The sequence below is a fragment of the Poecilia formosa genome, unplaced genomic scaffold (assembly GCF_000485575.1).
Source record: "Poecilia formosa unplaced genomic scaffold, Poecilia_formosa-5.1.2 Scaffold6, whole genome shotgun sequence".
NCBI classification, from domain to species: domain Eukaryota; kingdom Metazoa; phylum Chordata; class Actinopteri; order Cyprinodontiformes; family Poeciliidae; genus Poecilia; species Poecilia formosa.
The window spans coordinates 526,787-542,451 of record NW_006799945.1 but is presented as its reverse complement, the minus strand read 5'-3'; the positions used below and the strand labels follow the sequence as shown (position 1 = coordinate 542,451).

Sequence of the window (15,665 nt, the reverse complement as noted above, 5' to 3'; positions counted from 1 at the left end):
ATGAAAACTTTTCATTACAAAGATATTGCAAAAAGATGACCTCACCGGGTCAAAAAGAAAACACAAAAAACCCTTATCAAAGCGTATGCCCGGACCACGCACAGGGTAAAAAGCTTGCAGGTTCAATTGACCCATCTCTTTAGCCCGAGGGCGGGTAAAAAAAGGCTAAAAAAAACAGGAGAGATTGCACTTCTTACTCAAATGGTGGATTAAAGCAGTAACATCATATTTAAAATAATATGATGGGCTTAATTCAACCTGAGACTTCTGAATAACTAGTGCAGATTTCTGCTCTGAATGTCGTTGTGAGGCTGTGCGTTCAGACCCTAGCAGGTGAATCGCTCATAATTCAAGTGGAGTTATTTAATTTATATGTATTATATGTAGTTACTGGGGCCTCATTAACTGAATATTAGCTAAACTGCATAAAAAATTAAATCCAACTGAATAGCGTATGTCAATATCATTTAAAAATTGACGGGTAAAAATAAAATATGACATATTTATTCTGACGTCGTCAGTCAAAATGAGGGACAGCAAAAAAAGTCTAGCATGACCTCTGATGGGCACATAAAGTTAGTCCTGCCAATAACCGTTTTCTGTGCACCTCCGTTCTTCTGTCTTTAAAGTGGGCCACCTCTGTCTCAGCCTTAATAGCTAATGCTTAAATCCATTTTGACTTTAGGATGTCTAGGACACTTGCATCTCAGATGCTTTACATCATAGTTATACTGATTATTTTGGTGACAAAGTACTTTTTTGTGAATGACAGACTTAATGACTGCCATTGAATTAATACATAGGTGTTTTAAGTGAAATATGGTGTCTTGTGCCCAAACTGACAGCAAAGAATGAGTCAGCTAATGGTTTGAGTCATGCACACTCCTTGCAGACGGTCCATTGTGCAGACTGTTCTGCCCTTGAATTTGGAGGCTTGACCCCATTCGCTTTGTCTATTACCCATCTGACCAGTAAAGGGTCAATATGAGAAGCATTGATAGATGTCATGAATTTTAACAGAGGAGTTTCTCTTCTTAAAGTTTCAAAGAGCCTCCTCTATGAATGTAGTTTGTGAAAAAATAAATTAAATTAATGTTTTCATTTTAAAAGCAGCTTTTGTTGGCCACACGCAAATCAAAGCGATTTTTGAGTTTTATCTCCAACATAATGCAAGAGTTTTATCTTAATGAAACACTCCACATCAGAACCAAGAAGCTGTTTTCAGACCAGCCATAAACAAAACCAGGAGAGATTTGTTTGTGTGGGGAAGGCAATCTGACCCAACAGCAGGTTGCACTCTGCAAGTCTGAACTAAACGGCTACTGCTGCAGGGTACAATTGTTATCCTGGGATGTGAGTGAAATCAATATTTGCTTGCAGCTTGCTGAACTGGTCAAGTTTAGGCTGCTAATGTAATATACTGCCAGTTTTATTTTCAGGCAGACTAGATGTTTGCCTTGTTTACTTTCTTGTTTTTGTCTGAAATGTGACTTTGCAATGAACCCCCTCTCCCCCACCCACCCGCCACTCTCCTTCTCCCCGGGGCTTTTTCTAGTCCATTCTGATCCTGTTCTTTTTTTTTCTGTGAATGCAAACAAAATATCCAAGTGAACAAACCACTAGAAATACTCGTTGCTAAATAAACAAATATTTTTTTTTAATGCTGCAAATAAGGTCATGCCCTAATATGACTAGCTTTCCTTTAAACTGTGATTCCAGACCTGTCTCTGTAAAGGCTTTATTATTCTGAAACAATGAATTTTAGTCATCCGCCCATATTTTTGACTTATTTTACCCATTTTTCTTTCAGACTAGCCTGTCAAAGTCTAGTCTGAAAGAAAGGAAAGGAAACACAATGTGCATGTCATATTTATTCGCCCATAAGCAATATTAAAAATAGACATCCTGACGGATGAAGTATATTTTCCCTCTTTGTCTTGACAATTTCCATTGTACATTTGGGATGGGTGACTTGGACTCAAAATTTATGACATATTGTGGCATTTATTGCGATTGCCATGAAAGTTATGATTAAAATGTATTTAAAACTTCATCACAGTCATGTTTGGCCACAGGTCTGTCGGTGCATGCAGTGAGAGCATAATCAACACAGACTATGTTGTTGAAATTGAATATGTCACTCTGTGAACGGGCTACTTTGGGACACTAATTAGAATAAATTTACTGTCAGGAGACAGTTACAATTATGTATCAAATGTGTAACAACAGATATCTTTATAAAAGTTACCTATTGCAATTTTAACAAGCAGCAGTTTGCGCTTGTTGACCTTGTAACTTATTGAATATGCTACAAGGTCTCAATTAGTCCTCTTTATTTTATGTGAAAATGCAAATTTTCCTGTATGTATTTCTCCCTTTTACAGAGGAAGAATACAAACGATTAAGTGAGGCCCTGGCTGACGAAGGCACTTACAATGCAGTGGCCTTCAAATACAGCGCTGACTACTACGATCCCTCACAGCCCACAGAAGAAGAGGATGCTAACAAGGAACATGGTGAGAATTTGTAAAGGGTCTATTATCCTTAGAATAGATACACCCATCTGCTTTTCACTGGCAGATACTGATTACTTTCGGATCAAAGCAGTTAAGTCCTGTTTTTTGAAGAACTATAACCCATGCAAACTACTGTGTAAATGTGTTCATTTTAAAAGATTATCCTCATGTATGCATATGTTCCTAGCCTTAATTTTACTGCCCAAACTGTATGCGTGCCATTTGCTTATCTATCTGCAGATATAACATTTATGACTTTTCATTTTTGGCACACTTAACGAACAGGGAGAAAATTTTAATTTTTAACGTATGTGTATCTCTAATTGAAAGTATAGATGAAAATTATATTTACTTGTGGCAATGACACAACATACAAAGGTTGACAGAATCAAAAGAAAGTAAGTGGAATGAGAGTATTAAATATCTTTTTCTTGTGTTAATGTTTTTGCTGCGGGAGATCTTCTGTTTTTTTTTTCTTATTCAAGTAACCTTAAAAGTACAATTAAAATACCAGGTTTAACCAATATTCTGCACTATAAATACTGAAATAAAATCAACTGACAAAAGACATAATACAGCAGATAGAAATAGGAATTGTCATAAGAATAACAAATTACTCATGAAGCCCCAACTATTGCAGAACATAAAGAAATAAACATCCTGTGTTAATGCTTTTAAAACTTTAATCATTTAATGATTTCATTTATTAAATCTCTTTATTGCAAGTATTGACATTCACAGAGTTACAGAGACAATCAGCAGCCATTCCAAGAACATTTAGAAAAAGGTTCTGGGTATGGAATTAATTTACTGTACATATAGGACATACTGTGATATTATATGTAACTATTGGTGAAAAATGGGAAGAGCGTTTTCCCAATCATCCCATAATGGGTCGCTTTGTAGCAGGAAACAGTGAGTTATTTTGCTCTAATACTTCGGTGTGTTTAATGGTGGTAATAAAGAGAAGAGGTGCAGAGCTGTTCTTTATAGCCACTGTTTGGTAATGGCTTTCTTAGTTGCTGCCAGCATAACCTTTAAAAGCAGTGCATCATCCTTACTTAAATCTTCAGAGGTATGCAGAAGATATATTATATGAGCATATTGGAATGTTATATTGCAGGAGAACCTGTGATTTCTGCAACGACCGAGGCTACATCCTTTCTGAAGGTCTAGATTAGGACAGATCCAGTAGATGTGGGAATGATCAATCATTGGCTGCCCAGCAGATTATCTTCCAAGCTTGTGCCCGTTCATTCCTATTCAAAAAATTGCTTCTGGGATTGTTGAATAATTTGAGTAATTTTTGCCAGCAAACATAAAAGCATTTTAGTATATTCAGCAAACATTGCACTACATGGCCTCTCACTGCCTCAGTCAGCTTTACTTCCCCAACCACAATGTAACTTCTTACGCCTAGATTTGCCTCTGTATGGATTATGCAAGGTAGCTTTTTGATAGGAAACCTGAATGCTTTTGAGGGTTGTGTTGTAAAGGGATAACAGCCCAACCATGTAGCACTTTGTTGGTGATCAATACATCTTAAAATCTATTATGTAATAAGCATGAAAATAAAGTAAGATTCTCTTTTGAGCCAACTGACTGACTGCTCCATTAGATTTGAAAAAAAAAAAAAAAAAAAAAGTTCACATGTCCAATTAAATGAAGAACATTAAAGTAATAGATACAAATTGATGGCGGGAAAATTAATATGCCTTTAAAATAACTTTCATCACAAGGCCCAATGGCCTAAAATTGAAATTGAACTTCACAAAGTTTGGGGGAAAAAAAGTAGTCTCTGGTGCACTCCTCCAATTTACATATTTGATGTAGTGGCTGCTGGAGGCATTTCCAATAGGCTGACAGGTAAGCAGTGATGCTTTATATTCTCTTCAAGGAACATTTGTTGAACAGTGGTATTAAAAGGTCTGCTGAAAATGCCAATATTTGAATTTGCCTTTTGGGAAAAGGCCTGTGTGGCTCAGGTGGCCGAGTTGAAGCACATCACTGACATTATCAAAAATGCTGATTTATTAAAATAAGCGCAGACCCTTCTCATAATAATACCCTCAAAGAAGTAGTTGACAGCAACAGATGCAGACAATGATATTATAAATAAGATCATTAGCCCTATTTTATGTCCCTGAGTGAAAGCCAAACCCGCTAGAAGGTTAATATCGGTGTAATTTATATGCTCTCTGTCAAAATACAACTAATGGGTTACTGCAGGCATCGCTGAAAAATCTCCATTACTTGGCAGTCATTTCATAACACTCTACTTGATTTAATTTCCTTTAAAAATTAAGATCTTTATTGGATGATTTGCTTTAAATCTATTTGCTTTCTCACTGTCTCAGTTGAGTAGACTTCCCTCTTCAACAGAAGTATGGCAGATTTATAAACACAACAAAACCGTAATTATATAATTTTTTTTTGACATAACTTTTTTTTTTTCATATTGGCTTTCATATTCACTAAATCTGATCAGAGATTTGACATGTGATGGAATGAATAGTATTCAACCTTGTCAAAAGCTAATTTAAAGATCGTACCCATGGGTACAAGTGTCCAGGCAAATGAAATCCCTTGGTCTGGCAGAAAGTTTGAGTTTTTTTTTTACAGCTCTTTGTGGCTTTGTATTAAATTAAAAAGCCCCTTTATCATTCCGCAAACTCCCTGCAGTACTACATGAAAAATTTAATCTCGTCTCTGTCTGACCTCTGTGTTGTTATCAAGATGAAGGTGAAGGCTAGGGTGGTATTTCACTGTGATATATTCCTGAAGTGAAGAGCATGACGGAAGAAATGTCTTATTCATTTTTTAGATTTTTCTGAAATTCTGTGTTCTCTGCCTTCCTTGTGCGAACCTTGTTGAAATCTTGTATCAGATTTTAATTTTGTTTCAAAGCATAAATAAGAAGGATTCTCAATGTTTTTATTCCATTTTCTTTTCACACGCACACAGAGGAAGCAGAGCCTGAGGAAAGTGAAGAACCATTTGTCGCCCCCCCAGGACTTGCTATCCCACCAGATGTGGAGCTGGTGAGTGCAAATATATCTGCTGCCTTGTGGCTAGTGTAGCCTATTGTAGTCATATATATACAGTATTTATGAAGGCTCTATGTTTCTTTTAAGGTGAGGTGCTGTAACACACAACATTCTTGCTTTACTGTGTTCTTCAGTTTTACAACCATGGCCATTTTGTTATTATATGAATGTTTCTAATTGAAGTGAATTGAAAATGAACTTGAAGCCACTTGAGTGAACATCATCGTATCTTTAATCCAGACACAAAAAAGTTGAAAGTTGTCCAATTTTTAACATTTGCCATTTGTAGCTCTAATTTGTCCATAAAATGTATGGCCCATATCTTGCTGAGATTGTAAATAGCCTTTTTTAACTGGCAGAAGAAAAAAAAAATAATACAAGTTCCTAAAATTCAAATATTTGTTGTTTTACATAAATGGAATAATATATATTTTTATTACTATCTTAAAAAACAAGAAAAGCAGGAACCTGATTTATATTTAGTTTTTCCAGCAGATTTTGCCACATATAATATTTTGGTAACGGTAACTACCTCTAAAGACCTGTGCTACACCCTTCCACACATTTTCATATCAGTGTAAGTTGCCTAAAGCAGAACACAACTTCATGTTGACGTAACGTCTAAAAGGGAAACAGTTGTACAGAAGGCTAAAATATTTAAACTGGTGTTTGTTCATTCTATCCGGTGTCTACAGATGGAACCCCAGTGATTCCCACTTTCTTATGCATGAGAGGAAAGAAAACAAGCTAATTGTTGTCATGGGTTGCGTGCATATTCAACAGCCCAATATCCAGTTCAGGCAATAAAGCTTCAGTGGAAATAAATTGCCTTCATAATAGTCTTTCTAATTGCATTTCACTGGTACACATTTTGTGAATGTTATAAACAAAACTTTCTTTAAACATGTTACATTCACTACCTTGACTGAAGCCATGTGCAACACCGCATACAAAGTATTATTTTAGTGTTTTCAGATTTAGTTTTGTGAAGCAAGCTGCCTCCTAATTTCTGTTAATTTGCAAGACCTAATATTTTCATCTGTAACATTTAAATCTCCTTTCTATGTGTTATCCAGTGTTCTTATATTAGTTTTTTTAAATAAATACCTTTGCACATAACACATTTTTCTGTTTATATTTCACTTTTGTTTATATTAGTTCCATTAATTAGATGGCCATGAACAATGCTCACATCCTATATTATTAAATTTTACTTTTTTTATTGATTTCCACGTTTGTGTTGCACTTTGTATCTACTGATCGTCATTCTGATCTCTTTTTAAGCTAGTTGAATTTTGCAATTATGACCTCTGATCAAACCAAAATGACTTTTCTGTAATATATGTGATCTGTGCCACCCATAAAACTGCATTTACTTAAAGTAGCTTGAAAAAGTCATAGATTAGTCAGTGTATACAAAATGTCTCAGCTGTGAAATGACATGATTGAAACAAAATGTCCTCATCCACAGTGCTCCATTGTAGGACCCAAAATGTGAAATAGTTTAGATCCATTGTGAGGAAAATCAATAAATTGTTTACAAACTCCAAAAACTAAATTGAAAACATAAAAGTACATTTTCTGCACCCTTTTCCCACAATTGCACATTTAAAAAGGGTTCTTGTATATCAATATGTCCTTATGTGTCCCAAACACATTGATTTGGTTTTTGCAGGGCGATGGCACCCTTTTTGCCAATTTCATGACTAATAATATATTTATATTAACTTTTATCTTGGCGAGATGTTTATTCTATTAGAAATTTCCACACTTCTACTATCTTTCTTGGTAATTGCTGTAATTAATCACTGAAAGCACACATTGTGCAAAAATAATACACACATTTTGGAGCATCTCTCCTCATTCCACTGATTTTCATCCTGAATGTTCTTTTATAATATCACAATTGGCTTAGAGCTCTTGGCATGGAAATGTTTCGGACATCAAAAGCCTGATGTCCTTGGGCGAAAAGGCAGTTGTCACTGCATGCTGCATCTTAATGCTTGCTAATTCATACTTATACAACTTATGCTCAGCTTTTACACATTTTCTTACACGTAAGTTATTTTTGTACCTGTGCAATCAATTTTTATTTTTATTGTGCAAGTGAGAAGATTGGTTTAAACATTTACGTTACTGCATTTACGCTAATTCGTTTTTCCCTTCCTCCAGCCGGCAACCATCAAGACTCACAACATCATCGAGAGGACGGCCAACTTTGTGTGTCAGCAGGGGGCTCAGTTTGAGATTGTGCTGAAAGCAAAGCAGGCTGGGAACTCCCAGTTTGACTTTCTCCGGTTTGACCACTATCTGAACCCGTATTATAAACACATCTTGCGGGCCATGAAGGAAGGTCGATACAACCTTGTCTCTTCTAACAAGCAGGACCAGTCGCAGGGTGAGTTTCACAAATCCTTTACTGAATCCGCAGCTACAGAACTTTATTTTTGTTTTTTGTATGATCCAGGAAAATGATTCAAAAGCATCATTAAAGTCATAAGGTTAATGACATTCATGCCCATGATACCCGTTTCCGTAGCACTTTAGCATATTCAGTCCCAACACAATCTGCATTAATATTTGACATGTGTGTCATTCATTCAGTAAAAATCATTGCAGTATTTCTTTTCTTGCCAGACTCAAATTCAGAAGATTCTGATGATGATGGAGATGGAAGCTATCTTCATCCCAGTCTTTTTGCGCCTAAGAAATGTTCTCGGCTAGAGGAGCTGACAAAGGTAATTTCAGAATACAGATGCTTCATTGTCTGGCTGATCTCATAGAATTTTTTTTTTTATTGTATATTCCAGGCCATTTTTTTTTTCTTTGTATTTTTAGAAACCCTTTTCCCTCGAGATTCTAAGATATGAATGTCCTCAGCACCTTGAAGCAGATGCTACAACATTTTTAAAAACAAGTACATTAAACAAAATAAAGGGAATTTGTCTTGTTGAAACTTCACACGCAGAAATGGGAGTTTTATTTGTTGGAAGGCACTTTTGTCCCCTGCCAGTTGCCTAGTACTAGTACATACTTTGTTGTATTTGGACTGATTTTAGTACATTCTTCAGTGAGTTGATGTGTCATGTTGGGAAAAGGGTGGAGAAGCTTTAAGTTTTTAATGTTCTGTTTGCCATCAACGATAAACTGTTAGTATAGCTTTATATTTTATATCTTAAAAAAAGTAACATCACAGAGTTTAAGATTATATATTTTTTTATTGAATAGTGAGTTTAAGCTACTGTTTAAGGAAATCTTTTGAAAGTTATGTGCATCCTCATCACTGTTTCTTGGTATCCTATAATTACTGTCGGTGTGCTGATGAGACTAATGTGTAATGACTTGTCTTGCATTTCCCTGTTATCAAGCTGCTATATTTTTGTTAGTGCTTTTATGTGATTTGTCATGAAACGTGTTGATCTCTATGCAGCAACAGTGAAAGCATATCTTATTTTTTATGAGGACATAATCAGATTCTTTTAGCAAAAAGCTGAAGAACACTCATTTCTCATAAGCTAGGATTTTCTTTCCAAATGAAGAACACATTTTCTAATTAGGATTCATTGTCCCATAATTTGTGGCTTTATTGTCTAAATTCTTTATAACGTTGACGTTTAACTGAGGAAGACAGCAATATAGCATAGCTACACTGCAAGAAAATGCAGTCTAATTATGTTATCATCATCTCCGGTTTCAGAGATCTTTAAAGACTTGGTATAAACTTTTTGTTATTGTTACAGTAAAATGTTTTCACCTAGTGATAATTTTAAGTTTTGCATAGTAGTGCACTGATGGGGAAATTTGGGTCGATATTAAAATTTGATGTTGGTGCCTCTGTTATGACCGGCAACAAATAATTACCTACAGTTTTGACAGTGTGTAAAATTGACCACACCTCTCATAATTCTCTGCTTCAGTTAAACAGTCTGCAACCCAAAACAGAAACAAAGTGGAAATAAATATCAGTTATTCATTTTGGCCCAGTTGTACTTGGACAAATTTATGACAAAAGTGACTTGCATCACTTGTGTCAGTGTTGTTGTTGAGGCTTCTGAGTGCCTTGCACCCTGCGGTGAAACTTTTGTATTGACTTTCATGCAGTTTTCTCTTAATTGTACAATAAAATACTGACCTCCTGGACAGTGCTGTTGACTTGATTGGCTGTTGTGAAGGGGCTTCTCTTCACCATGGAAATTATTCTGCAGTCATCCACTTCTGTTGTCGTTTGTGGCCCTCCAGTTGATGCCCTCAAATGAAAACTGAGAGTCTGCACATTATGTCCATGGCTCTTACATAACTATAATTGAAACATGTTTCAGTAAACAGATGAACTAAGTTTCAGTGTCCAAATATGCATAAATCTAACTGAGTCTGGAAAAGTGTTGAATTTGGAAATGGAACAAAAAAATAAAGTACTTAAAATGGCATATTAAATTTTCCTTAATAGTCTTGTTGTTCTGAAGCCTCTTAAGGTTATGGACCCAGATCATCCCCTGGCAGCAATTGTACTAAAAGCTCAAAAGGAAAGAAATGGCACAGCAGCTGCAGTCACCGCTCCTGAGGAACCTGCACCCACTCCACCAGTCCAGTACTCTGCTGACCGTGAGTACACGTACAGAGAAAACTGAATCACTTCTATTGCAGCTCTCAGGCTGCTGGTCAAGTCAGAGCTAAATGTATATGTAAAAATTACATTTGCGATAACGTTGAAGAGACCAAATAGTCCATTGTGCAGTATTGTATTCGTAGTGAGATTTTACATCTTTTCGAAAATCCTTTATTTTTTCGTTTACCTGCATCAGTGCTGGTGCTGACATTAATTGAATGTATAATCTGACGTGCTAAAAGCAAATGTGGCTAAGTGATTGTTCCTGTATTCTAAAACCTGGTTTGCAAGATGCCAGAAAAAGCACAAGTGTGACCAGATTTTTTCTTTGCTTGTGTAATAAACCTCACATCACAGCCCCTCCCTCATCTGTGAAGCACTTCACTTTTTAGTTTCTCACAAGAAGATATGAAATAGATGCATGCTCTATGTTTTTGTCTTGGGTTTATGTATTCTCATAACAAATATTAAAGACACTAATGTTTAAATAGCAACTAAATATTTGTGAATATATCATGCTGCTACATTTTGTAGGTTTTCACACCATGAGAATCTCATACCCTTCCTTATCGGTGTATTTTTTTTAAAATACTATTCACTACTCCCATATATGTATGGATATCTACAATTCACTTCAGACCTCCTTTCACAAACATCAGCTCTTAATCTTGTGCTGCATGACAAGTTTGTAAATCGGAGTCCCTGCTTTGACTATTTATTTTCCTAACTATAAAATATAGTGTCATTAACATCAGCCAGCTCAGTGAGTAATGTGTTAATATCACACTGTCTCTACTTTGACCATTTATTTTATCCCTGTCCCTGCATTTTTACCCTTTCTTTTAACAATAAGAGATCTTTCAGATTAAAAAACTTCTGACGACTAATGCGACCTTTTTATACACATGTGCAATTTTATTACCTCCTTCTGATAGAGTTGTAGGATCGCACGGGTTGCTGTTTTTAATATCTGGTTTCATCTGTATTTACAGGAAACTGATGTCCTTTTAAACCTTTGAGTTTGTTTGTCCTCTTAACTTGAATCATCAATGAAAGGACTATAAGAGGCATTGGTGTTGCCCTGTCTTTCATTTTAACTTTCCTTGAAAAAGTAATTTTAACACAGCAAATGAGCCAAAAAACAAAAGTGGCATTTGTGTTATTTATAGCACATTTCCATTTCCATCTCCATCAGCGGGTAACTTTTCCTTGACTGGTCCATGCTCTTTAGCAAGGTTAAAATGCAAAGCCTGCATAATTCAAGAGGCTGAAATGATTCCGTACAGTGTCAAATTAATGTTTTAAGCTCATCATGCATCCATTATCGTGACATCAGCGTCTGACATAAAAACACCCCAAAATCACAGCCTAAAGCAAATATTTAAATTATTGATGCCAATCTCAACAAGAACTGATAATTATTTTCCACTTAAAGCTATTATTTGGTTGTTTGGACAAGAAAATTAGTTGCACGGTATTGTTCCTGTTCAAAAGCGTAACTGTGTGTTGTATTCATCAAAGCATCTCTATTGAATGAGCTGAGCTGTTTGTCCTTTAAATGGAGCATTTAGGTTATTCCTAAGATCTGTTATTACAGTGATTTGTAAAATGCTTAATTTGACATAAAACGTTTGGCGTGCCTGCATTCAGTCCCCCCCCGTTTACTCCAATACATCTAAATAAAGACACTGTATTTATAATAGTTTCTTCTTTCGTCTGCAGCTGTCTACTACGGGTATTACATGCTTCCAGATGGCTCATACTGCTTAGCTGCACCTCCACCTGGCGTAGATGCAAATTCATACTACAACAATATGACTTCAGCTGTCATTTCGGCCCCTGCTTCCTCTGAGCCTTCGTCCCACAGTGAGAGCACTTCAACACCTGCTGTGACCGTCACCGTGGCACCACAAGCTGCAGCTCCCCCACAGGTTTCCACCCCAGCTGCTGCTACTGCTGCTGTGAACATACCAGAAATCAGGTATCAACTTGATGAGTATATATAGATTTTTTTTTTGTCTAACATTTGAATAGAATTGAGAAATGCTTTCTTATTTTACATACGTTATCAAATTAGTATGTAAAAATAACCTTTTACGTGCATACTGGCGTGTATCTGCCGTGTTGCCCATTGCTGACTTGCTTTGCACTTCCACATTTTCCCCCCCAATATAGCTCCAAAGTTGAAGCTCCAGTTTCCACACCGGCGCCGCCAGCCATCATTCCCCCGCCACCCGACATCCAGCCAGTCATAGACAAGCTGGCTGAGTATGTTGCGAGGAACGGACTGAAGTTCGAAGCAAGTGTCCGTGCTAAGAACGATCCCCGGTAATTGTTTTTATGAAGCACAAATCTGTTGTGTAATCGGATTGTAATAAAAAAAAAAAAAAAAAAATGTAACACCAGTACTACTTCATAATCCTTAAGGTTAACTTGTGCTTCTTTCTTTTGTAGGTTTGATTTTCTGCAGTCTTGGCATCAGTACAACGCGTATTATGAGTTTAAGAAGAATTACTTCTTGCTAAAAGAAGAAAAAGCCCTATCAGAGGTATTATACTATATTATTTAAGATTCTTATATACATATTAACCTAATGTCTAAAAGAAGAGGATTAAGGTTTCCTTACATTTTTTATTCCGTTTGTGTCTTTATTTGAGTCTTTAGTCTGTATGTTTAGGACAGATTTTTATAAAGCTAGTTAATCACTTACTTCGTCGGGAACCTTTAGCTATGTAATATTAAATATTACATAGCTAAAATAGTTAATAATGACAGTATTGACAGTTTGTTTTTAGCAACTGCAATGCAAAACATTCATTAACACCTGAATAAATATTGTCAGCTGTTGATCCTGTTGATCTTGAATACAAAGGATGTTCTGGATTAACATAAAATTAGTTTTACAAAGCTGGCAATGAGCAAGTTCAGGTCTGTTTTTTCCAATGCAGACCAGAGAATCCCCATGTAGTTGATGCACTCAGTTTGTAAACATCTAAAAATGTGACAGATGTTAAATAATCACGTCAAGGCATGTTTCGACAGTTCAACCAGAACATTTTCACATTCCATAGAACGATGCGAATTACATCTGCTGACGCAAAGAGCATCTCTCTTTTTTTTTTTTTTTCTGCTGGATGAATCCAGCTGCTTTAAAAATGTTATAAAACTATGAGGTTAAATTCAGCCTCTGTTAGCTTTAAGTAACCTCTTAATTTTTTTAAATTCCATGTATTTAGAAGTAATTCTCATTATTGTCTGGAGCACAATGTTCATATTCAGCCATTGGTTTAGCTTTAGCAATCCTGGAAGAGGAATTATTGCTAGATCTGAATGAAAAAAAAACAAAAAAAAAAACAAAAAAAAAAACTGAACTATTAATATGAGCAGTTTTTATATCAGTAGGCCTCTGAGATTGAGAAAAGGTTGTGTCATTCAGTGCACTTGGTCAACCCTGAAATTAGTTGCTTTACGTTCCAAATATTCTTGGATCTGACATACTGGAATTGGAGACTTCCTGATCCATAATATTTAAATAAGGAAAAGAAAAAAATACTGAGAATGGAAAAGATTATCTGCCAGGGATATGGTCAAAAGTTGCATTGAGTACAGATTGATAATCACTGCAAAGTCGTCTACCTTGAAGATGAAGGTATTTCCACTACGATAACCGAGCCGGCAGAATCTGCTTGAGTCCTGGGCACTTTTCACATGTTTCTGCACACACTGTTGGTGCAAAAATAACCTCCTCACTAAGCAGCCTCGTCTTCACCTTTGGTATTTCATAGACTGACAGAACTTAAAAATAGCAAGTTGCAGAATCAGCTGTGTTGATGTTTGGTGTTGTGCGTTTTGCTTTGCCAGCTCTCTTGTTTCTCTCCACATCTGCCGTTCTGCTGTTCACACATACTGCTGCTGCTGACGTGCAACAGAAACAAAATAAAAAAAATAAAATAAATAAAAAAAAACAAAAAACTGCTTTGCAATCGCAAAATGCGAACCTCTGGGGCTGAACAATGGAGCATACATATAATTGCTAAGTGACGTTTTCCTCTACTGACCAGCTCTGAAAAGTTAATCAGTGTAGACCCGACTGGTACAAAGTGGTTTTATTTAGTTTCCCAAATCGTGGCAGCTGTTTTTGGTGAAAACTCTTGAAACTCATCACCTTATATTCCTGTAGCCGCTGTGGTGGTGACGGTGTAGATACGCTTCATATTTTCCGGCATTGAGACAAAACATGCGTTGCATATCACAAATGTGAAATGAAACATCGAGGACAAATATGATTTCTTAACACAAAGTTTCTTGTTTTGGTCAAACAAGTGAGTTGACCATTGCTCAGATCCCTGGTCAAGTTGACAACCGCTATTTTGTCAGTGTAGTTACAGGTGCAGTCCGAGAGGGAGAAGCAATAAAAAAAAGATGTACCTATGAGGTCATCGATGTACGTGAATTATATGCTCTCCAACCTCTTCATTGAACAGAGCAATGATAGCTGCACAATGTCCCATTTTATTCTGCAGCTGCAACCACTCCAAAGCCAACCTGCCAATTTGAAGCACTCCTTGACTAAGATGGATCTCATGAATCAGGAGTGCGAGGAACAAATCTGGCATTCAGCATCTTAAATGACATTTTCTACATGTAATACATGCGTGTGAATTATACCTGGTGTCGATGTTACTCACCTTCTGTGCTGTTATCGTTTAGCTTGTTTCCTTTATGGATTATTCACAAATTATTCTTAAAATTTCTCACGCCCCACCAAGTTTTCCAACAGATGAACTGTTGTATCTACTATTTTTTCATCTGTCATGAAATATATCTACGTAGATGGAGTTCTCAAGTGATTGGAGAGTGGATGTTCAGGTTTTAATTAGTTTATAAAAATGTGACTTTCTCAAATGGAGTCTTTTTTCTCTACATCTTCAGAAAAGTAAGCTTGGTTTGTGTGTATAAGTTGGACTTCTAAACGCCTGAAGAAGTCCTACACAGTCTGCCTGGTTGTAATTCCCCCAAAAAGCTCGAGTTCATTTAATGGGTCACTTAATTGTCCCATTAATTAAGTGTGCTTTGACTTCAATTAAGTCAAAGCACTTATTAAAATGAATAAGTGCTTTGACCTATATTAAATAAAACTAGGCAGTTTCAAACAGGGTTCTCCATGTTTGGTTAATCTGAGTACAACATCTGGTTTCTTCATTTCTTCAATACACTATTGCACACAACTCTGTTCTCAGAATAACATTGAAGACTTTGTAGTTATTGCATTTGAGACAGTCTCAGCCTGTGGTAGATTTAATGTGATGTCCCCTGTCAGTGAAGTGTGTCCAAGAATTATTTTGTGCATTTCTCATTGCTACCCTGATGTAAAGGCTCAGCAAAGTTTTTGTTGTTGTTTGTAGTTTAGCATAAGCTAATAAGGAATGAGAAAATGTGTCGAAACTCTGAATTCAACAATTTTGTGGTCAGGATCTGTGGAATATTTCCGTTTCG

At 36.2% G+C, this 15,665-nt stretch overlaps 1 protein-coding gene across 2 annotated transcripts in view; it reads left to right on the top strand.

Moving 5' to 3' along the window:
• The window catches only part of sfswap (splicing factor SWAP), a 52,114-nt gene that overhangs the window by 4,311 nt on the left and 32,138 nt on the right, over positions 1–15,665 (top strand). For both annotated transcript variants that reach the window (XM_007565775.2, XM_007565784.2), the window contains exons 3-10: positions 2,385–2,516; positions 5,481–5,557; positions 7,736–7,961; positions 8,201–8,301; positions 10,027–10,165; positions 11,892–12,150; positions 12,345–12,497; positions 12,624–12,717. In XM_007565775.2, the coding sequence (XP_007565837.1) occupies positions 2,385–2,516; positions 5,481–5,557; positions 7,736–7,961; positions 8,201–8,301; positions 10,027–10,165; positions 11,892–12,150; positions 12,345–12,497; positions 12,624–12,717 (1,181 nt within the window). The remainder of the gene's footprint in view (positions 1–2,384; positions 2,517–5,480; positions 5,558–7,735; positions 7,962–8,200; positions 8,302–10,026; positions 10,166–11,891; positions 12,151–12,344; positions 12,498–12,623; positions 12,718–15,665) is intronic.